General features: G+C 36.9%; 1 protein-coding gene across 4 annotated transcripts in view; it reads left to right on the top strand.

Annotated features, from left to right (window-relative positions):
- LOC129360466 (glycine receptor subunit alphaZ1) overlaps positions 1-24990 on the top strand; it is a 107286-nt gene that overhangs the window by 62976 nt on the left and 19320 nt on the right. For all 4 annotated transcript variants that reach the window (XM_055030712.1, XM_055030713.1, XM_055030714.1 and 1 more), the window contains 6 exons: positions 3201-3268; positions 9736-9959; positions 14607-14689; positions 15830-15967; positions 21047-21261; positions 22952-23098. In XM_055030712.1, coding sequence (XP_054886687.1) covers positions 3201-3268; positions 9736-9959; positions 14607-14689; positions 15830-15967; positions 21047-21261; positions 22952-23098 — 875 coding nt within the window. The remainder of the gene's footprint in view (positions 1-3200; positions 3269-9735; positions 9960-14606; positions 14690-15829; positions 15968-21046; positions 21262-22951; positions 23099-24990) is intronic.

Here is a 24990-nt window from a genome sequence, read left to right on the forward strand (position 1 = left end):
GTTAGATACATTATATCAGCTGAATAGACTTTCAGGCATCACTTTCGATTTAAAAACAACTCAGTGTCTCATTAATAGATTAAATAAATCTTCTTTTATGAGAGTGGTGCATGGTCAGGATTTTATGCACATATAGTTATGTTGTTACCAACCTAAATTGTTTTTTCAGTAAAACTGTTGTGGCTTTTACAACATAGCTTTCTAAACTGTTTTTTCTTTTCGGATCTGTGAAAGTGCCACTGAAAGCAAAGTCATTTTCCAGACATGCTGACATGTTAGAGTAAAAACCTGAGACTTCTGAAACCATGCAACCATATCGCATACATGCAGAGGTGTACTTCTCAGGAGACCGAGATGCTTCCTCGCACTAAGCACACACAGCAACAATGTAGCTCCTCTCCGACCAGATGGTAGCTGGAATTGTTTTTGTCAGCTCCAAGAAAGCAAATCACCATTTTTAGGGACAAATTAACAAATCTTTAATGGCACCAAATTATCAGTGTTTAAAACTACAGGAACCACTAAAGCAATCTGGAAAACTCTTTGAAACAGATGTGCTCATTAGAGCTGTAGTTGGAAGCTGTAACTGTTTGTTAAATCTGGTTTCGGTGTTTTCCTTCACTTTGAAAGTAACTAACTGCAACAGATTTTCCTTATTTTAGATTTTTGTATGGATTAATTTACACCTTGACAGTCATGTTGATTGTATTTGCATCATATTTGTTAACTTTTCTAAAGTTAAAAGAGAAGCTCGCTGTTAATCCAGTGCCTATGGATTAAGAAGTAGAAAGAAATAGCACAGAGTAACAGAGTAGAGAAACATTCAAGCTCCATTTAGGAGAAAGAGAAGGAAATAGGAGTTGTTAATGTTACAAATTAAACATTCTACCCTTAAAAAACAAAAATATATTTATTTCTAAACTTTAAGTTTTCAAAAACCCAGCAGTCTGTACCATGTTTGTTTTGTTGATTGTTGACGAATCAAACACATTTGGTAAGAAGATTATAACCCTGATAAATGTGTTAATAAGATTTTGGTTTCACTCAAAACCGAAATCTACTTTTCTATATCGTGTTCGCTGATAAAAGCAATAAAGTTTGTGCAGTGGACATCAGTATTCTCAGCGGTTAAGAACCACAATCACCTATGAATAGCTTAAAGAGATTTTAGCTATCTCTAGCACTTTTAATTCCCTATTTTAAAAGTTCAAAGACCAAATATATCTAACAATGCATTAATATGCAACTTTTTCTTATGAATAGAGTCGATGGTTGTGACGATGATACGTGTTTGTCCTGCAATCTACGGTTTGCTGGTTCAATGAAACTTTTCTTACCATTTATTGCTTCCAAAATATTGTAAAAATACAAACTTCAGTCAAGCCGATGTCCCTGATAAGAATCATGTTTTTATTTATGACATGTGGAGGAAAAGTGCTGCGGTCATGTAGAGAATGAGATTCACACCAACAGCTTGTAATAAAACAAGCTCTCCTCTTTATTGTTACAAACTGATACCTTTATGCTTTATCTTAACCTGATGAAACAGAATAGGTAAAAAGCTACTTCAATATTCAAATCGTAATATCAAAGATACTGTTCAACATGAAACAATTTAATGTTATATGTTGAACTGTTGGTTTTCATTCTGTCAAGGTTTTCTCAGGGAAACGTGAACAACCAGACCTCTGCTAAGAAAATAAACATATGAAATCTGCCATGTGAAAATCTGTTGTTCATTGCTTTTATCTTTAAAATGATGAGTCATCAGTTTTGCTATCTTAAGCTTGGTATTAAAACTGTAATATTTCTTTTGAGTCGACCTCTGTGTTCCTCTCTGCAGCTCTGGTCCACCAGGTAATCCTGTTTGTGTTTGTTCCACTTGGAAATCCAATGATTCAGTGAAGTGTGTTGATTTTCTGCTTACCGTCACTGTAACTCGCTCATCTGTAAACTACCATCAGAGCCTCATTTGATCCCTGAGAGAATAAACTGAACTGTTTTTGAACCAACACTATTTTTGAACAATCGTAGTTTCACATTTTGTTTGAAATGTATTTTGTCGTCTTTAGTTTCCCTGTTTGTTCTGAATGTTTACAAGTCACCCAGCTCTCAGCAGGTAAATGTTTAGATGTTGTCAGGTCTGTTTGGAGGTTTTGACTTGTTCATTCAGCCATTAAGTCTGTTCTTATAATGTCAGGCAGCTACTTTAGCTTTGCTTACTTCCTGCAGTCTGTTGTCAACTGAACTTCCCTGTTATCATTGATGCTGTCTCCATTTATGATCCCACATGAATGTTGCTCTTAAAGAGACATCTTCACACCTTAACACCAGAAGCCAAACACGCACTAAAGAGAATAAAATCTGCTGTGCCTAAAAAAAATAAACCGAATGAAATTAATTAATAAAATACACATGTACACTTACAGGCCATTTTATTAGGTATACCTGGCTACATCTAACTCTATTTGAATTTAAGCAAGGTCTCAGAAATGTTCCTCTGAGATTTTTGGTCTGAGTTGCTTGTCTGCTTTCAGTACTGCAGCAAAAGAGGTTATTTCTGCAAATAATCTAGTAGGATAATAAATGTGTGTGAGTTTTTTAAAGTGCAGAAAATATTGCAATCAACTTTTCAAGTTAATTGAAACTGAGTCACTGAATCATGTTTATCTGTTTGAAGACATACACTGCAAAATGTCAAGTATTTTTGCTTTATGATCCTGTAGAAATGTGTTAGTTTTTCTGTTTTGAGTCAAACTTCAATCTTCACTTAGTTCTAACCTCTTGTTTAGTTTTTGGTATATTTCTTGAGGCACAGTGCTTCACTTTAAAACAATCAAATGTTTCATGACTGAGTCATTATTTCGGTACTTTTCCTTTCATTTTTCAGATTTCAGTCAGAACAAAACCCTTAAGTTTTAAAACCATTTCCAAAATTATTACAAATCAACTCAGGATATTTAGTACATTAAAATGCGGGAGAAGAATGAACAGTTTGCTGATCGGAACCTCCTGGTTTTCTTGTGATCATCAGTATAAATGATACCTAATAAAGACCAAAGCAAAGCCATCTTATTGGCTCATTCAATGATTATTCTGCAAATGAACGTTTGTGTAGATAAAAATAATCAACCAACACATATAAACCTGCATTTAGTCTCACTTCTTATTTTCTTTTTCACTCTGTGTCATTTCTGCAGGTCCCCCTGTCAACGTAACCTGCAACATTTTTATCAACAGTTTTGGCTCCATTGCTGAAACAACAATGGTAAGCTTATTTATTATCACTTCCACTTAGCAACACAGCCTTAAAGCAAAGATTTTCAAACTTGTCACTGGTGTCTGTGTGTGGATTTGGATGCTTAAGCCCGTAATGGAGACAGTCACATCTCACCAGAGCCTCATCTCAGCTCTGGTAATTTTCACTTGAAAAATGAAGTTAATTAAACTGAAGGCTGTGTTGATATTCAGTGCATCCGAAGTTGCATTTTTACAACATTTTGAAAAATTAAAAGCTTTCTGACCTCTCAGTGTTTGGATGTTTCCCCGCCTCACTGGGCCCACATTTCATTTCATTTGAACGAGCGCATCACTGCTGCCACCATTAGCATAACAACGCAGCGACTGCAGAGCTGGCGTGTCTTTTTACAAGCAATGAAGGGAAAATTTACACCAGTTCATTACACAGGAAATCCATTAGTATAAATATAACAGAAGCATCAACGTTCACTGAGCAACAAGGCTCAGAGCAGATATGCTGTGTGTGTTGGTTTGCAAAAACAAGCCCCTGTCACCCGCCTGAACCCTGAGAAATTTCTACATTTTTCCAATGAAAGCAGTAAATCTTTCAGCTGAATAAACCCTCTGCAGGGATTCTGAGGTCGTGACAACTCCTTCGTGTACTGAATTTTTGGGTTCTAGCTCTGTCAGGTTGGATTAACAATGTGCAAATGCACAGAAATATTCAAAGAATCTCTTTAAAATTCAATTCAGTTTAGTTTAGCTTATGCACATAGTGCCAAATTGCACCAGATGTCATCTTGAGGCTCTATGTAGACAAGACACATGTTTAATGTAATTGTGTAAATATTGATTTAGGTTTATTACAGTCTGCACTCAAATAGTCACATATTCATAAAACATAACTGCTGTTGACAGTTGGTTTCACAATAAGATTAGGAATTACACAAGCTTTTGTCCTTTTCTCTCCTACCATCATCAAAGTCCTGATGCCTTTTGCTGATATTAGCCAAAAAGATGGATATTAAAGATAAAAACGTAAGTTAAATAAGTGTCTGGAAATATTCTTGTAAAGCAGAGTTTTAATGCATATCACATGGAATAGTACTATTATATATTGCATTCGAGTAGTCCCTTGATATTGCTAGAACATCTGGAGCAACAGAGATAAAGGGTTGCACAAATGAAAGGACAAGCAACAGCAGAACAGAATTTATGTTAAAAAATGCTTTTAATACAGAGATCAGCAGCACTTTTACCATTTTTTCTTTTAGGTATAACTTCAGATCTTCTCTCCGATTGAAAGTTAGCCATCTTTTAGAAATGAGGTTAAAAATCTATAAAAGCCTTTCAAATGCTGAAATTATTTAAAGTCATAATTGTACATCACAAGCAACAATTGTAATCTGAATCTACTATTCAGTCTGAAGCAAGAACTGAGTGATAATATCTGATGTCTGTTCATCTAAAAGTAATTTTCTTGTTAGCTGTTCTGACTGGCTGTCAACCTCTGAACCACTGGCAATGCAGCCTCTTTCTTTCCCTTTATCACCTGTTCAAAAAGCACGTTTTACAAGTTGAATTGCTTAAATATGCATCCTTGAATTGCTGCGTTTTAGAAAATTTGAAATATATCTGAGTTTGGCCAGAAGCTGAAGACCCTTTTAAGTATAAACTGCTGTGTAAAAACTATCCTCTTAACATCGGTCCTCTCAGAGATAAAGGACACACACGGCGGTGCGAACGGTGAAGAACAGTGATCGATGGATTCGGTAGAATGGCGCAGTGCTTGTTGAAGTACCGACGCAACACGGCTTCATTTCTGCTTCAGCACTCCCACAGCTTCTTCACTCTGTCTCATCCTTCTTCTGCTTCTCTGCTTTCTTCTCCTCATTCAAACATTGTGTGTTACGTCTCTTTATGTGGAGAACTTCAAACATCCCTGTGTGTTTAAGTCACAAAAATAAAAAATAAAAACATTGGACGTTGTAAAACAAAACATTTTGCAAATACCTCAAAATGATGAAAATGTTGATGTAAAATTAAATGCTCATATTAAACCAATAATTGTTTGAATTCATCAAAAATTCGATTTTTAGGACTAATTTACTGTGGCATTAAAAATAAGAGATGTTTCAAGTCCAAACTTTAAAATATGTTTAGCATAACCATAATGTTAAAGCTATTACTGAGCAAATATTTTAAAATACCATCCACCTTCTGAAAAGTAAGTAGCTTTATACTATATTTTATTAGAAATCAGCCTTAAAATACTTGCAAATATAAAATTTTAACATGGAATAAGACTTCTAACTATTTTAAGCAAGTATATGGAAATATGTTTTTATTGGTTACTTATATGTATATGTTCTTACTTCAATCTTTACAGATTTTTATTTGCTATTATTAACTGATAAAAAATAAAACCGACAAATTTAAATAGCTGTATTCAAACAATCATAAAACTTTAATCCCAAAATTTAGCTATATTGTTTTCTTTTCTTGTATGTCTGCAAAAACAACACTTTAAATGTTTGTTAGAGACTATAAAAATATCTTAACATGAAAAACACCTAAAGCTGCAAATAATCTATAAACTATAAATCATACAATTAATGAATTAATTAAATCACGAACTTGGATAACAGCAGCTTTGTTGTCAAAAACATTAAACCCAAACTGATGATTTCATCAAGAGATTATTACCTTCAGGTCAGTCTAGGTTAACTGTGTCAGTGTTTACTGAATGATCAGACTGCTCGTTTATTAAAATCCCATAATGTTCCAGAGAAAGGTTTGCTCTCCGGATCCCTCTGTAAATTTACTTGACATCTTCTCTCTGTGCTGCCGGCAAACTGAGGCTCCATCTGAGGCCAAACGGAAAAAAAGGCATATTTCTCCCTCGCTGTCGTAGCTGAGCAGATGTGCTACCATAATGTGCGAAGCTCCATATCCTCCTCTTCCTACCTGAGCAGACTCCAGGAAGCCGGCAGGATGTTATGACAGGCGTGGAATTAGAATATGGCTGCAGATTTTTCTGCAGTTGCTGTTGTTGTCAAAGGAAGCACACGGAAAAGAAGAAGAGGAGGATTGTAGTCCTTCATGCGTGGTTTACTGCCTGAGTTTAATGCATTCTGAAATGAGTTTGGTATTGTGTAAGTACAGCAATTTCTCTGCTAATGGCTCTGCAGCAGCATTCCAATGGGGGATAATTTTACTATGTATTTTAACAGTCCAATGGCCTTATGTCACATCTTTAGATGGACGGGTTTAATACAGATCTGCCTCAGTGTCAATAACATTTTTAATAACCCGATTACTCAAATGAGTCATCAGCTCTGTCTAAAGCCAAACTCCAGCGTGAAATCAGCCATTTTTCACGAATATTACTTTCCCCTCATTAGAATGCCAAATGACTTTTTGCTCATTTGAATTTTGGAGTGGAGCGCCATTCGTTTCCTGACTTCTAGCCAACGTGTTTACTGTTCATCCATCTGCAGCCATGACAGGCCTCTGATCTATGAGGCTCCATAAAGAGCTGAACATGTACAATGTGTGGACCTGCAGGTGAGAACAGAGATTTCATTGAATGGAAAAGTACAGCAGCATACTTTTCCAGCATAGACTTGATACAGTTATGTTCTGAAAAATACTGCAGGTCGGATCTGCAAATTTAGTCACTGATGCTGCTAAAGCTGCTCTATCAAGCTGGAAAGTTACTAGTTATGTGTATTTCAAGTGTACTGAGATATTTGCCCAAGAAATTTGACAAAAAATACTTCACAAGATTCTGTGATTTACTATATCTGGCATTACTTCCCTTCTTCTTTTTGTTGATCAAACACAAACAGTGACATTCCAATAAAACATACAAAATTTTGTGGTTGTAACGTAACAAAATGTGAAAAGACCTATGAATTCTGTTGCAAGGTTCTGTGTTTTTCTAGTTTCTTTAAGAATATTTTTTGGGTTGGTTTGAGCGGCTCTATTGCTGCCATTTCTACTTAGCTATTTTCTTCAGAGCTGAAATCAAACTGCAGGCATCTTAGTGACTGATGACGCTGAAATAAGCCCACAGCTCTCCTTCGTTCTTCCCTCCATCAGCACACACTCCTCATCTCTGCAGAGTCTTAGGTTATTTGTCACTTTCTCAAGCAGAAAAAAAGGTGACTCATTCAGAAAAGGTTGAGCTCATTTGTTTCATGTGAGATATTTGGTGTAATAAACAGTGATAAACAGAGAAGGAGCCTGGCCGAGGCTGTTGCGGCACACACATGTTCAGCTCAGCGGCTGATTGCTTCTTGAAATGCCACCTGCTGGGGCTGCTGGCGTGGCCGTACCTAGTCGCTGCGATGGCTTCTTTCTGCTACGCCACACAGCTTAATGACAGCCCAAGCAGCCAGGCTCCATATTCCGAGAATAATTGACAATTAGAGAGATCGAGGGGCAAACTGAATGCCAATTCCACACAGAAGAGACCTGGACTCTTATTGTGAAACAGAGAATGAAGAATGGAGGGTTATACAATAAAGCTCTGAGGGAACCACAGTTAATATGCTATAGCTGGATCGACTGGCCTGCACGCATACAAAACAAAGAGACAAAGAAAGGAAATAAAATACAAACTAAAAACCTTTACCGTTTGTCTTCTGAGGCAGCAGTCGAAGTGATCTCATGAAGGATAAAGAGGTGCTTTACTGCACACATTATAAACGTCCGATCTTATTCCAGCTCTGGTTCTAAGCCTCCAAACAAATCTGCAATCGAATGTTGGAGTAATAAAAAATAACATGAAGTAACAGCTGGTGCATTAAAAGTTTTATGCATGCAGGAAAATATAAAAATTTATCCATTCAGAGGAGAAAGTCAAACATTTCTCTCCCTCCACCACACATCCTTCTGGCTGCTTTCTGCTAATTTTCAGTTCAGTACCTTTATAATTTACTGACCAAGAGCCCTTTGTAAGATTACAGAAAGTTCAGACTGCTTGGAACAAAAGTGTACAAAGTTTTCACATAAAAAAAAAGATAAATAATGTGTGCATGCTTAAAATAGCCGGAGGTGCTTTCATCCATGATTCCTAACTTTTAAAGTCGACTCCTTCAGTAACACAAATATGTATCATCTTATCTAAAACTTTGCTTGACATATATTGTCCTACCATAGAAGAAACCAGCCTCTTTTTCTGATTGATCTAACCCTCAACGTGTTGTCACAGTTTATCTCCCTGTCTGTTTGGAAAACTAAAGAAGCAGCAGATCTGTGACCTTCAACTCACATCCATCTGCTTGTCTGCTGTTTATGCCTCTATTTCTGTCAGCCACCTTATTTTTGGTTCAGCCTCCCGTAACTGCTTTCTAACCAAAGTAGAGATGCACAACTTCTGCAGGATTTCTTTTGTTGCTTCATCAATTAAGATCAAGAAGGAAGCAGAAGGGAAAGAAGCTTATAAAATGGCCATGCGATGATGTATTTTATTTGGAAACTATTCCTGTTGCAGCCCAAAGTGATGCACCGCCGTGATCAGTGAAATATCAAACATATATGGATGAACCCATGAGTGCCTTCTCATCCAGGCGTGAAATCCTGCCCATCACTCTGTCGCTCCCACATTTGGTTTCTGTCGATGTCATATTCCATGTGGAGCTGTGGCATCTTGAGTCAGCAGTGCAATGACCTATGAGAAGCTGTTTTTCCCCTCCTTTTCCCTTGTCGTCTCCTGTTCTGGTTTTATAGAGAACATCTCCCTGTGGACGCATTTACAACCTTCTTTTCAAGGGTGCATGCTTTGTAACTTTTGCGGCTTTCGAATAATTAAAATTTTCTGCCAAATCAATTTCTTCTGAGAATGTTGCTCTTGTAGCAGAGGGGAGGATATCATACTGTCGTTCATGTCCATTTTATCTTTCTTTCATCTGATATTTTTCTTGCATCCTTATAGATATTGTTTTCTCGATCCTTCTTTTAAGTGCAGCAACTTCACAAATATCACAAAAGAAATCACCACATACTTCCAAACATATTTCCAACTATGTTTTAGGTGTGAATAAGTTACTATAAGTAGTTTTGTTAAGAAATAGTTCATGCAAATAATGAATAAAATTACATTTTATGTAAACTGAAAAACAACATTTACAGAGTAGCTGATTTTCCAGTTTAAGATAAACAACACAAACCAGAGCTCAGATTAAACTCAAGGTGGAAAGATCAACGTTTTAGGATTAGAACCATTTTCAGAGCAAAGTGGATAATGTTGTACCCCTACAGCAAGAACACACTGCCTTCAAATCTAATTTGCACATTCTTCACGTTTTGCTGCCAGTTTTGTCAGGGAACTCCTTGAAGATCCACAAACATGAGCAGTTACTTTAAATTGTCCTTGGGTGTGGATGTCACATCGATTTTTCATAAATTACAGCTTTCTTACACATAAACCAGTTTTTCCCCCCTCTCTTTAACCAATTGATCTCCATTGTCTTTTCCTTCTGCTTGCAGGACTACAGAGTGAACATTTTCCTGAGGCAGCAGTGGAACGACCCCAGGTTGGCTTACAGCGAGTATCCCGACGACTCGCTGGATCTCGACCCCTCCATGTTGGACTCCATCTGGAAACCTGACTTGTTCTTTGCCAATGAGAAGGGGGCCAACTTTCACGAGGTCACCACAGACAACAAGCTCCTACGCATCTCTAAAAATGGCAACGTGCTCTACAGCATACGGTGAGTGGAGGACGTAGCTGGTGCTTCAGATGTTAAATCCAATCCTTTTATTTATGTCATGGCTTTTTACTAGGATTCTAACCCGGCAGAGAGAATGAAGAACATGCAGAGCATGAATGTTCATCTTAACACGGACTACCACAAAAGTTAATTTTGGCAGTGATGTCATGTTTGCCTTAACGACAGCAAACAAGATATTTACAGAAGATGCTTTTCATTCTTAACAGTTTTACAAATTCTTGACGAAAAATTAAGTTTTAACATAAAATAGCAATATTGTACCTTATCTGAATTTTACCATTGTATTGATATGTTAATAAGATTTAGTCTGATAGAAAAAAATTTCATGTTTCATTTCAGCACTTAGAGCAAAATGATAAAGTCTCTGCCACATCTCAATTGATTTGACCAAGATTGAAAAACTCCAAGCGTAACCAATAAAACTGAAGTTATGACTTGAACAGATATCTGTATATTTTCTGAGAAAACAAGCTAATAAATACAGAAACACACTGCTACATTTGATTGCACCCTGCCCTGTCCAAAATGGAGTACAAAGCTAGCAGCCCAATTGCATTCTTTGCATTTTTGGTTTCATATTCCTCCACGGGTTTGATTCTTCCATAATGCTTAGCACATTGTGGACTGTTTTGTGCTGGGCAGAGGACATTTTCAGTCTGTAATTATCTGCAGAACTCATAAATGAAATTATATCAGGTCATAAAAGGCATCAAGCTGCACTCTGGGACTTATTTCTCTGCGGCAATATCTAATAGACTGCTGATGCTAAAATATTTCTCCATCATATTTTCAAGGTTATCTTATTTTGTTTATTCTTTTGCTCTTATTCATTATTTCAGAATCTCTGACAGTCAAACTGTAGCATGTATCTGGCAGCTTAAACTATTCAAAATCAGGAGTCTGTTTTATGTAAACCAGAACATTTTTTATTATTTTGGCATTTGTCAAATAATATAATTTCTTATATTTTTCAAATATAATTGATTTTGATCAATTTAGCCAAGTATATTCAGATTTTGTAGTACAGGTTTATTAATGGATTGAAGAAAACTGCTGAGCATATGAGTTAATGCGTGTTATTGTAAAAATGAAGAAATTGGGAAACAACTTAAAGTTGGTTCTACTGGGAGATAAACTCAGTTTTCCATTATTTCCAGCATTTGTTTAATTTTCCTTGTGGCAATTAAAGACTTTGTTTGTAAGCATCTTAAAATTGATTAATGTTTTGTGACTTTTTTAAAGTCCTCAAAAAGAAGCTTATATTTTGGTTTATAAAAGCCATTTAGATGTTCAATAGTAATTTGTTCATTTGTTTAATTGGACTTTTTCAACTTTATAAATAATTTTACCATATTAAAAATGTTCAGTATTAGACCATTACTGTATTTTTCCTGTTTCTTTTTTCTTTTTTAGCTCATCATATTCAGTTTTCCACTTTTCTTGCCAAAATCTGTTTTATTGCCATGTCTGCTTGTTTTTTACTGTAGTTTATTTGGATCTTAATTCTTTAAATTTAAATCCAGGATATATATCAAAAAGTTTAGAATGTTTATCATACTTCTACAAAAATAAATGATCAGATCTGTTGTTGTACAAGGAGGTTAAATTGGTTAAGTTTGATTGGAAACTTCTGTTTAAAAAAAAAATAAAAATGAACAAGGAGCATTGAGGCAAACCAAGAAATTTAATTATCTTGTGATAATTTAATGAGGAGTGACTGAAAAAAGATTTGACTCCCTGGGAGAGATGGTTTTACTGGAACGTTTTCTCTTATTTGGTTTTCCTCGTTTTCCGTGTGGCTTCCTGTCTAAGCCTCTAAGAGTTACAGCCTCCTTCAGCCAACAAACCTTTCAGCCTGTCGGTGTTTCCTCCTACTTGCTTTTACTGCAGCTGCTTGGGGCAGATGAAAAAGCGCAGCAGCAGCCGTGGTAATCTACTCAGTCCTGTTAGTATTCCAGCAGTGCCTCTGATCCGTTATCAACCTCGGCTTTCACCTTCGTGTCCAGCAGGAGCAACAGGAAGATTGGTCCTTTATAAATATCGTCAGAGCTCAGAGACATCTCGCGCTCCTCCTCGACGCTCCTCATTTTTAAACTTGACATGGTCAGAATGAGCCTCTTTGTTGATCAGCTTCATCTCAGAGGCGACAAAGCAGCTAAGGATATTAAACCATCCCTGGGGGATGCAGGAGAACGGGGCTGATGTGAATGTTTTTTACTCTGTTTTTGATGTGTATCGCTCCACAGAAGTCAGCGTTGATGCCGCTTTCTGTGTTGAGATGAAAGTGAACCCTCTGAGATTGGATGACCAGGTTTAGATGCAGCCGCTGAGCTGATATGTTGTTCAATTTGTGCAAGTCGAGCGCTGAATCAAAAGCGAAAATTTATGATTGTTCAGGTGTATGACTTCTGAGATCAAATGGATCGTCTATTTTGGGCTAAAATGCCTCCGAGTTTACCCGACATTTTCTCCAAAAGCAGATGGTAATGTAGAAAAGAAAACACTACCTCCTCTATCAGACCTGCTTTGGTTATTCCATTCCAGATATTTCCATCCTTACACGTGGAAAACCAATCTGAGGCGTGCCGTGAAAATAAAGTAGCATAAATGTGCATTTTTCCTGACTGTCTGGCAGCTCTTTGCCTTCAGCTTAACTTGTGCAAAAATGTCATTTTTTCCCCATGACAAACTGACCTCTTCCAGAGAAAGCAGGAAGTTATTTTCCACGGTGGCTCAACCGGCCACCTCTCTCACTCCATCTGCTGACTCTGTACAGGTGTTTTAACAGGTGTCCTAACTTTCAGTGCTACCCATGAACTTGTCCTACCTTGTGGTAACGGTCATTGATGCTACGTAACATACTGCTTACTCAAACGTGACGTCAGTTTTACTCTGACAGACTTGGCTATCTATCTGCGCTGCAGTGGGAATATCTAACGAAGTGGGACTGATGGTCAGAACATCGGTCCTCTCTCGAACCGAAGAAGGAATAAAATTGAGACCAATTAAAGATAAAGTCTAAACACTGAGTTATTCTACCATTTGTTTTGAAAATTCCTCTCATCAAGGCAAGCATATCTAATTTACTTGACAAATAATGTGTATTTATATAATTATTGATTATATGACTATTGATTAGAGGTGTACATTATTAGTTTTATTATTTGTGCTTCTATAGCTGCAAACAAGGCCAACTTCTGCATAAAAACATGAATAAATCCATCTCAATACGTCTACTTTCCAAAAGTTTTGATGCTAACACTGAGAGGACCCACACAATCAGAGATCCATCACCTTACCAGCAGTTGCAGACTAAAATAAGGACACATATTCTGTTGACATTAGTCATTTATGTGTTGTAATAAGCAGATAGGAAACCACTAAGGTGAACGTCTTTTGGAGAAAGTGGGACATCTGCGCTGACTACATCATGCGAGCAAAGCATACTCAGCATCCTGTCAAGGATTTGTAAGGATGTGCAGACGCGGCAGAGTTTATCTGGTACATCGGCTGGACGGGATGAGGATGTTGTTGCAGCGGGTGTCCGGTCGGAGAGAAACAGAAGGACCAGAAAACGAGGCGTCAGCTCAGCTTCTCCTAATTGTCATGATGGCTAAGTCTCTGCAGACACAAAAGTAGACCTGGAGTCTTTTTTTTCTCAGCTAAATTTTCTTTTATTTAGAACAAAGTTCAAATTTGGGTTTGAAATGGATCAAAATGAGTTATTTGACAATCTTCAGGTATAATGAAATAATAAAGAAGCTTTGGTTTCAAGACTGACTCTTTTCTCAATTATCAAGTACAATCCGATGTCTTTCTATTGACTCACAAAAAATAAAGTGATTTTAACTTGATTTAAAGTTAAATAAAGTGATTTTAACTTCATTTAAAGCTAAATAAAGTTAATTTTATTTAAATTAACTTATTAATTATTTAAGTTTATAAATAGATACACTTAAATAGTCTTGTCACACACAAGCTGTAACTTTTCTCTCACAGTTCAGATAACTTTAACACAGTTTCTAGCAGCTGGAGTCTGTAAGTCAAGAGGAAGTCAGCCAATACCAAAGCAACTCAGGAGAGTTTTAAGTCTTCAGAAGGAGTTTATATATCCTATTGTCATATAATTATTATATTTTATATATTTTTTTGTTTTACTTGTTACAGATTATCTTTTTTAATCTTTTCCAGAACCTTCTGTTCACATTCATGTCCACAAGACTGAATTAATACAATTTCAAAAACTTTACTTTGTGGAACATAAAACGGGTTATAATCATGTAATGTTTCAGCTAAAACATTTTCCCAAGTTAATTTATGAGTCCTTAAAAATTACATCAGGGAACAACCAGGTTGCTTTTGAAAACTTTAGAAATGACCAGTTCCTTTTTGAGATTTCTCCACAACTTACATGTTTTTTTTTTCTGCGCTTCCTTTAAAGATGTAGTTTATTTCTATACAGTTAAGTTCTGTGTAATTGTTCCCAAAATATCTGCAAAAAAGAAACAAAGATTTTTTTTTATCTTAAATTACTGTGCTGGTATTTTTATGAAAGGATGAGGAAAACAGTTAATTCTTCAGATAATTTGTCTCACTTAAGTTGTATGTGGTTGTTTCTGTGTGCAGAATAACTTTGGTCCTGGCCTGTCCGATGGATCTGAAGAACTTCCCCATGGACGTCCAGACCTGCATCATGCAGCTGGAGAGCTGTGAGTATTCACACCCAGTGAAGCAAACGGATCAGTCAGTCAATCACTGCGATGACAGGCTGAGAGAAGTGGTGAAGATTTTTCTGCGGTCTTTCCCTTCTCCAAACAGGCTGATGGAAATCAGAGAAAGTACAAAGAGAGGCTGTCAGTATATCTCTGAGAGCCCAGTGAATGTACACTAATCAGCCACAACATGGAATCGGAGTCTGCAGCCAAAACCTCCCCCAGAACTCTGTTCTCTCTGGGACACATCTAAAATACTTTTCCTAAAAGATAGTGTAAAGGTTGTATAGTAGCAATGACCCAATTTGAGCAGATTTTAAACCTCCTGCTCAACCTTGGTAGAGAAATATTAGGTTGTGACTCTTGTAGGGGAACTATTGAGAAAAATTGACATTTTGCATGTATTTCTACAACCATTTGGGTCTCAATTACTTCTAAAAACAGCCAAACCATTAAAAAAAAAAAAAACAGCAAACAATTTTTTGATGTGGCGTTTCAAAAAACACCCGATTTTAAAGACAAAATGGATGTACACTAACAACGCAAGCAAAGCTGCAGGGCATTTGGTCAGCTGCTGGAAAATACAAGTATTTAACTTATCATTTAGCAGCCACTTGTTACATTCTTGTTTGTGCAGAAGGCTTGATTTCTGCTTTTGAAAAATGTACAGTTGTATAATTGAAAATGTTTGGAACGATTTTCACATGTGAGTGTAAACGTCGAGTTGGGGGAGCGTGGCCAGCAGCAGCTTATTTGAACTTAAAGTTACAAGAGGCTCTAAAACAGCTCGATCTGAAAAGAGCTCAAAATAAGCAGAACTCAGCAAACTAACATCTCATTATCTAGAATGATTTCATGCAAGAAATGTAATCAACACAGTCCTATCCTAAACTGTTCAAGGAAAGGTAATATGTCACCTTTAAACTCTCCTTTAGACTGAGGTGGACACTTGGTAAAAAGGTGTGGAGTGTCCTGTTGGTAGGAAAGAAAACATGATTTCATTATTTCTATTGATTATGACTACAGGAGGTAAGCCTCTCTGTGGCTCAGCAAGGTGCAGAAACAACATCATCCTCCTCTTTCTAAAATAAAATACCAAATGGTTCAGACATTCTGACCCACTGCTCTCTTCTCCAGTCGGGTACACTATGAATGACCTGATCTTCGAGTGGGACGAGAAGGGAGCCGTGCAGGTGGCCGACGGTCTGACGTTACCTCAGTTTATACTCAAAGAGGAGAAAGATCTGCGCTACTGCACCAAACACTACAACACAGGTGAGTGGGGCACGAAACTACTGATAGTTCTGTTCAAATATCTCTATTCTCCTCTTTGCCTTTATGAAATACACAAATGTGTTGGAATTGATCTTTTTTTTTTAATTTCATTTTTTTTAATCTCAGTGTGGGTAAATTAATGGAAAACAAGTGTAAAATAAATTACAAAATAAAAATTGAATGATGATATGGATTAAAAAAGGAATGAGCAAAGAGAAAGGAAAAATAAAAAGACCAAAATTAAAAATTTTCTCAACAAAAAAGTGCAGTGAAATTCTGCAACAGAGACAAATAAAAGGAATATGGAGTCGGTGACGGTGACGGACTGGGGGCCTGCCGCCACACTCTGTTTCTCTCTCCATGAGATGTGGCTGAAAACCATCTGCCTGTCCAGCCCACGACTACGACACGCCATAGAAAAGCCAACAGGTTCTCAGATAAATTTGTTTTAAAGCTGGCAGCCGAACAAAGACAAAACAGAGAGCTCATTGGTCAGGCCTGTTCAGGAATGAAGTCATTGTTTCACTTCTCTTTACACTGAACTGTTTAATTTAATGGATTTTGAATATCCTGAAAAAACAAGAAATGTACACATAGGAGAAAATATACAAATAAATCTAAAAATGTACTTTTGGATATTTTTGGTTTTCTAACAGAAGACGGTACTGTCATTTTTCTGGATTAATGTTTCTGGGTTAATTTTTGTTTTTGCTTTGTTTGAAAAATGCTCATAAATCCCTGAAAGATATCTAGAAAAGATTACAGAAATTCCAAGAAGAAAAATGTAAACAGACAATGGCTGATTTAAAACCTTAATGCATTTCCATCTTGAATGCATGAGACATAAATGTTTGAGTTTACAACTTTCTGTGTGAGAAATGTATGTGGATTATTTGTTGGGCTGCACCTGCAGGTTAGTTGTTTTAATGTTTCATTCACAACATTAAGTTTACAAATGTTTCTGTGATTCTGGCATTCTTGATTTTTTGTCCCCCTAAAGACAGTTTTATGCACAGCCACAGGGGTAAATAGTGAGCTTTTGGTATTTTGTAGTGTTTTCCTTCAATACAACACTGACTCGATGAAGTACATACAGAGCAGAGGGCAGACAGAGCGAGCTCATTAGTAGAAGGTCGGTCGGTAGGATATTTATCAAGTATTACGTTGACATGAGTTGTTTGCTCTTACTAGAACAGAGAGGAGTCTGATTTTCCTGTGTACCTGAAATCGTTCCTCTGTTTCCTTTCACTGCTTCACTGACATAAATTTCTCCTGTTTACCCTCCTTTTTCTGCTCTTCTGCATCCCTTGCATCTCATCCTCGGCCTGCTCCTCAGTGGCTGTTCACTGTGTGTGATGACATGTTTGTGTGAGTTAGTGTCCAGGGTAGAGTGTGCACTCAGCTCACTGCTTCCTAATCAAGCATTAAGAGGGAATTAAGGTGTCGTTTTCCTCAGATTTATTAGCTGTGGTCTGTTGTGACTGAGAAAGAGGGAGTCTTTTCCCCACATCCATCTTTCTCCTTCAAGCTGCCACTGACTGTTTCCTTTTTATTTCTTTCCATTCCCTCACTCACCTCCCGTGACATCTCCCTCATTATTCCCAACACACACATATAGAAATCCCTGTTAGAAATACTAATTACGGTTTCTGCTGCATTGCAGGGGGCTTTTGTTCTGTGGCTGACAATATGTTTGGGATGTGAAAAAAAGTTAACACCTAAACAGATCAGAGACATAATCCCTTTTCTTGTGCATCACTTCTATTTCCTTTGACATCCTCTTGAATTGAAGTACAAACTACATCAACATGTTTTCTTGTAAGGTGTTTCTGAAACAAATCATATGGTGCTGCTTTTGCACAAGCTGACAAGATTTAAGATAGTTTAGAGCCATATAAAAGTGAGTGATTGAAGAAGGCTTTTGCATATAGTCTGAGTTGTTTTGAGTAATCAGCTCTACTCCTTCTCTTTTTCATTAGATGGGTACAAATTACTCTCTACAACTGTTCGGACCAGAGCCTTCGGTTTCTGGTCCGACAGAACTCAGAGCAAATCAAGTTCGGCAGGCTGGACATCAGCTGCTTATTTCATGGCTTCCCACATGTTTAACTCAACCAGTTTATTATAAAACGACATAAAGTGACGGGTTTAATGTATTAATGGTAAACAAGTTGCAGTTTTTCTATTTTGCATCTTCTTAAAGCCAGAAATTTTAAGTTCATTAGGATTTTAATTGATTGTAATATAATTTCTCTAACTTCCTTTATTTCATTTTAATATAATTTATCTTTGTGTCTTTCATATTATTTATTATTTTTATTCGTATAAAGAGGTACACTCACCTTATTTTATCATTTGTTTTTGTTTCCAACATTTAATAGTTTTTTTAAAATCATTTTATCACACAGAAAATATATAATGTTATCCTAAGGTGCTTAAAAAAATTAAACTTTTTTCTAGTAATCCTATTTTAAATGGTTGTTTTTATTTTAGTTTTTGATGCATTAATGGAAAAGAGAAACTCGTTTTACTTCTTAACTAACCTGGACAATTTTATGAATGAAAAACAAAAACAATCAAATTTATTCTGTTGGACATTATTAAGATAGTCAAATCAACTTATTCTTTCTTTCTTAGAAAATATTTAACTTTTGGTAGTACAATCCGGACCTGCATTTCCTATGAGTAATAATGTTTCAGCATTCTATATATTTCTCTTCAAGTAATAATACAAAGTGATTTCATTAGCACCAAAGGTGGAGGCTTAATAAGTTGATCAGATAGACTACTGAGAGTCTGAGTGGATTTTACATTTTCTTATATTTTCTCATTGTGCAACAGTTTTGTTTTGTTGTTTTTCTTTTCCTTTTTGCAGTCTAGTCTTATAAAATACTACTTTATCTCAACAATGATTTTGAACTCATTCCAAAAAAGAAAGCAGCCCTTACACAGTGTGTTTATACCTCTGCTGCTGTGGACGATAAATATGGTTTTTAAAATATGCACAGACATGTTCAGAGTGCAGTGTGAAGTTCAGTAGACACACACAGGCCCACCAACAGTGAGATATGGGCTCGGCTGAATAATTTCAATCTTCTTATCAGATGGAAAATATGGACAGCCCTTAAAAGCTCCCAAGTGTATCACAGCTATAAATCAACCTCATGAACTCTCCTCCTCCTTCCTCTTCCCTCGCTCCTTCTGCCTTTTAATGTCTCCTTGTTCCTCTCATCGCTTTTCTCTCTTTGGTTTTCCCTTGAATCTTCTGCCTCTGCCTTCTTCTCCAGGCTTCAAGGGTTAACTGTTAACTGATGGGGCTACCCTCCATTGATCCTCTTTGATTAAATGGATTGTCAGCCATCTTGCTCTCTGGCTATCGTGCAGTTTATTATGGGACCCATTGCTCATTACATTACCGAGAAAGACTGAGGGACTTTAGCACTGCAACAGCACTGCAATGTAAATAAGCCTGCTGCAGTGTAGGTTGATTAAAATATCATTGTAGATTTTCTTTATGCACGTTGTTTACCTGTGAAACTTCTATTTTCTCATAAAAAGTCTTCAACTGATAGCGTATGTTTAGTGATTTAAAACTAAACTAAAACACAATTAGGACAATTAATCTGCAGGAAATAAATTATGTTGGGAAATGCTATTTGAAAGCAGTATATGTTTTTAGACATCAATCAGTCAATCAAGTTTTTTTTGCATAGTACATTTCAGCAACAAGGCAGTTCCAAGTGATTTACATCATAAACACACACAAATAAGAAAAATCAACTGGAACATTCCTTAAAGTCTGGATTTTAAGATCGAAGCCTAAATATACAAAACAACTACAATCCATAAAATCCAATATGGCTGCTGGTTGTTTAAAATGTAGTGAAGGTTTAATACATAAAATATTTATTTGAATTGCTATTCATTTGGTTTCTGTTGGACTGGCCTCACACATATTGTACTGTAAAAAGTTAGACAACATGCATTTCTAATTTTGGAATATTTGAAATTTTAAAAAATACTTTATCATTTCGTACTGCTACTAGTAATTAGCATTGTCATGTGGAGCAATTAAGAAATCCCACCAGATTTAATGACTTGCAACTAGACAGAGTTTTGGATTCCATGCCAAATAGTGTACAACATATTTTTGGATAATAATGTAATCACTGTAAAATTGTTGCAACTTATTGTCTTAACTGATTTGTTTTAATATAAAAAGTTGCTAACTGGTCTCCTTTTTGTGGAGGCAGTTGAACTCTAGAAGAGGTTTATTGTCGATCAAATTAAATTTAATGGTTTTACATATGATGCCTTTAGAAAATCAATTTGATGTAACCTGAAAACAAAAAGTCTTGGTAAAATGTTTCACGTTTCTTCTGTTAGGCTTTTAGAGTTTCCTGTTTCTGTATGTGATCCCATACTGACTTCATGTCGTTTAGATCAGAACTCCTTGGTCTGCACTATCTGTTACACAAATCTTTGTTCTTTTGGTAGAGAACAGGAATCTTGATTCTGTTGGTGTATTTTGGGTCAAAACTCTGAGGCTTCTGAAGAAACGGAGGGATTAGGAGGAGCTGAAATTCCTGACTTTGTTCGCCATGAGCTCTGAGACAACAACATGCTGCGAGCACAAGCATCAATCACTTCTTTAACCCACACAGCCTCAGGCCTGGGAGTGCCTGTGGCTCTCACAAAACACAAAACACCTTTTGTGTTTCTACTGAAATAATACACTCATCTTATGTAACCCCAATCTAAAGGAAATATACAGCCCTACCCTAACCCATTTTAATTATGTATTATCACATAATTAAAATGTGACAATACATTGGAAATAAAGACATTCAAAATTGATTAATTTAGTGTGACTAAACTATTCAATATCAAAGAATTAAATCATCACATAACTCACCCATATGCGTATGACATGTCCTGATTTCAGTCACAGATTGGTTTCTGACCAGTTGTTCATACTAATCATTTATCTCCTGGCATGCACAGCCAGAAGACTAAGATGTATTCCAAATCTCCCAATTTTTCAGCCTCCATTTAATAGTCTGTGTCCTTCTGTTTCAGGTAAATTCACCTGCATTGAGGCTCGTTTCCACCTGGAGCGTCAGATGGGTTATTACCTGATCCAGATGTACATCCCATCGCTGCTCATCGTCATCCTGTCCTGGGTCTCCTTCTGGATCAACATGGACGCAGCGCCTGCCCGCGTTGGTCTGGGAATCACCACAGTGCTGACCATGACCACGCAGAGCTCAGGCTCCAGAGCCTCGCTGCCCAAGGTGCAGAGAATCAGACAAATTTCTATGCCTGTTCAGACACTTAGTGATGCGTGGAGTGATATTAACTGAATCAAAAGGGGATGACAGAAAACACACTTGCTAAGTTACAGTGAAGGGAAAATGGAAATCATCAAATAAACAAAAACAATTTTGAAGCCCCTCTGTCTTTTCAAATGGAAGTGGAGCAAATATGAGCCTGTATGATTCCAGGGAAGCTGTAATTCAAATGCATTCAGTCTAAGTTTGTTTACATTTGGAGCGCACTGGAAACCAAACTAGTGAACCGTGATTCCTCTGCAGTTCAGCTGTCATAGTAATAATCACGCACCACAGCTGAGTGTACATGCGGCTCAGTCACACACTCGCAGGCAAATCAGTGCGACTGCTATCAAACACACCTACACATGACATACTGCATCATGTCAGGCTGGAGGGAAATGGAGGTGGATGAGAAGAACATTTACAAGAAAGGTGGGCAGGTTTTATTTTTAAGGATTTCACCAAACAGCAGAGGAACCTGCTGCGTTCTGCTTATCTGAGATTAGGTCATGAAAGAGACGAATTCGGAAGGGAAACTAGAGAATCCTCTCCCCAGCAACATCATCCTGTTTCTCATGAGAGATCTATAGATTGTCCACAAAGTTCTAGATAAATGCTTCTGGGCCCATTCACTACTGCTCTGTTTAGTTTGCTTTAATTGAACTCCAGTTTGTTTGTTTAGAAAGTTTGGTTTATTGGAGGAGGCGTGAATGCGCAATCAAGCTCTGATGTGGACAAAAAAATAGCTAACTCTGATCCGATTAAAGTGAATTTTCGCACAGTGCAAATATCTATTTGGAGGCAAGTGGACCAGAAACTGCTCCAAAAGCAAGATGTGAACCATCTGAAAATTTAACAATTGTTGCAGTTTTGGTCACCAGTCGATCCAAGTCTACCAGACTTACGGGTGTAAAGATTTCCTCTGGTTCTCTTCCCAGTGTGACATGCCTGGAAAACCTCCAAACAGAAAAATGTCCAAATGAATCAAATGACTCAACCATCTTTGCTGGCTCCTTTTTGATGCAGAAAGGCAGTGGCTCTATCCCAAGATCTCAGTAAATAGAGACATTTGCTTTTCAGTTAGCTCCTTCTTCATCACTGCAGACTGAAGCAATGTTCTCAATACTGTATAAAAAGGTTAATTTTTTTTTACATTCTTTACTGTTAGTGAGAGTAAGTCCAATGAAAATGGCCTATTTCCCTTTACGTTGCTGCTTTATGCCTGAATGGTTGTCAAGCCAAGGTGTTCATCAGCTGTTCAAAGATAAATGTTTTCCTATCAGTGTCACAAGGTGAACTTCCAGACTGTGTGTGTGCAAAAGATCCAAAGTCATAATTTAATTAGATTTTATACAGGTGATTGTGTTTTCTTTGTGTTTGACTCAGGGCTACACAAAGTGATCAGTGTAGAGATAAAGAGGTAAAATGACAAGACAGGGTGTAAATTAATTAGAGAATAAGCCAGACAGACTTCGTTTAGCTCCTATCTGTCCAACTACAATATTTCATGATTGAAAAACAGGTAGTGAACCAAAAAAAGCAGAGCCAAAAGGCCTCGAAGCAAAAACCCAGACACAAGGCTCTGTTTATTTATTCTAATTCAGTATATCTGATGTTTGTTTTTGTTTGTTTTTTTCTTGACTGCCTTCAGGTGTCCTATGTGAAGGCCATTGATATCTGGATGGCAGTCTGTCTGCTGTTTGTCTTTTCGGCCCTGTTGGAATACGCCGCCGTGAACTTTATCGCCCGCCAGCACAAGGAGCTGCTGCGCTTCAGACGGAGACGACGACACATGAAGGTAAACGCTTCTGACTTTTCCTCCAAGGACAGGACTGTTCCTCCTGTGTGTCAACTGAGAAATCAGTTGGACTTCATTTAAATTTTTGATTTCATCCTGTGGAGTTTGGTTGCCTGAAACAAAGAATCAGTTTAATTCATGAGGTGTTTGTTTAGTCATGTGAAACAGAGAAGAAAAAAAAATTCTCTCTTCTTCTCCACGCTCAAATCATCTGAAAACATTCAGGTCCTCGCTTGATCCTGGCTTTGTGGAGTACTTATTATTGTCTTGTAGAGAAAGGAGTCATCAATGTTTCATAGGCGGAGCGCCGACTGAAGGCTGAGCCGAGTTTCGCTGCAAAGAGCTTGTTGTGAATTCACAAACATACAAAACATATACAAAAAAAACCTTCTTGTTGTAGAAGTGCAGCAAAAGTCTACCCAGAGGTATTTTTTTATTTGAAAAGGCCATTCTCAAACGTTTTAAAATATATCCTATTAAAATATTAAATAATATGATCATCTAATATTTATTATCTGCAAGCCTAGCTAATTAATGGACTCCCATTAACAGAATAAGGAATTGGAAAAGCTATACTGTAATTAAAAAAGAATGAACTGTTCAATCAGTAATGCCTCTCCAGTGCTGCACTTTAAATATAAAGACACAAAGACGCTCAATAAAAATGTAAATGAATAATTCAAAGTGCAGTATAGTGCATAAACACTCTTAGTAGATGAAACATTATAGTTGTAAACATTGATCTTATTTTGCAATTTGGATTTTTTTATTGATTGTTTGGAGAATCCAAGCAACCAGCAGCTATAAAAACAAAAATACAAATTTAAACAGTAATAAAACATTATGAAGGCTCAAGAAGCATCTGATGAATGTAAAAAACTGAGATTTTATTTTCAGTCACTTCTCTGATCATTGATATGCTATACGTCACATAAGCCATCTTCAGCTTTCTCAGTTTTGGAAGCAATAACTTTCATTGACTGTCAAAACGCTCAAGAACTTTAAATCAGATAACATCAAGTTTCATTAAAAGCTTGGACACCATAGTTATTAAATTTCATTATAGTAGTGTAGATGCATATAAACACATTGACCTCTGCCCCCTTATCTTTAGAGGATTTTCATTTTCTAAATCCATTGTCATTTCTTTTACTTTGTTTTGACTGCAGTATTTAATCTGTGGATTCCGTTTGGCTGGTTGGTTTTATCAGTGCAGGCGGCTGTATCGAATAAGGAGTAAAGCTGTCAGGTCTGCAGGGAATATTGATGCGCTTGCTGATTGTGAAGCTGGCAGACATTGTGGGGTGCAGGGCAAAGAAAAGAAAAACCTCAACCACAAGAGAAGGAACAATGCACCTGCACTTTAAAACAAACAACAAAAAAAATCCATGCAGCTTGGATTTGTGTTTGTGTCAAAGGGAGAGCGAGATTTGTGTCTTCAGAGCCGGTGAGCATGCTTGCATTTCTAAGTGCTGTTGTGTAATTTGCTGTCAAAGGGGCAAATGTATTCGCATTTGATTTAACTTAAGCTGCTCAATTCAGTCTGACACCTCGTGTGCGAGCATCACGTATCAGTTTTCATGATTTTTGAGGACACAGTATCCAGAAGCCCAGGAAGGTGACAGCTAAATTAGGAAGACCCATTTAAGAATTGGGATTAAGGTGGGATTATATCTTGGTTGACTGTGTCATTTAATATTATCATATCCATGCATTTAGACTTCATCCTCCATCATTTTACTGGTTGAGTGAACTTCAATTTGATTTAAGCTTTTGATCAAACAACTGTGGGTGTGATGTAACATGCAAAACAAGATTCACAAGAACAACATTTTTTGACAAATGCTTCTGCAAACCAGAAAATTATGTTTCAGAAAATCTAGGATTCAAAA

This window comes from Poeciliopsis prolifica, unplaced genomic scaffold, assembly GCF_027474105.1.
Source record: "Poeciliopsis prolifica strain line A6 unplaced genomic scaffold, Auburn_PproV2 SCAFFOLD006, whole genome shotgun sequence".
NCBI classification, from domain to species: domain Eukaryota; kingdom Metazoa; phylum Chordata; class Actinopteri; order Cyprinodontiformes; family Poeciliidae; genus Poeciliopsis; species Poeciliopsis prolifica.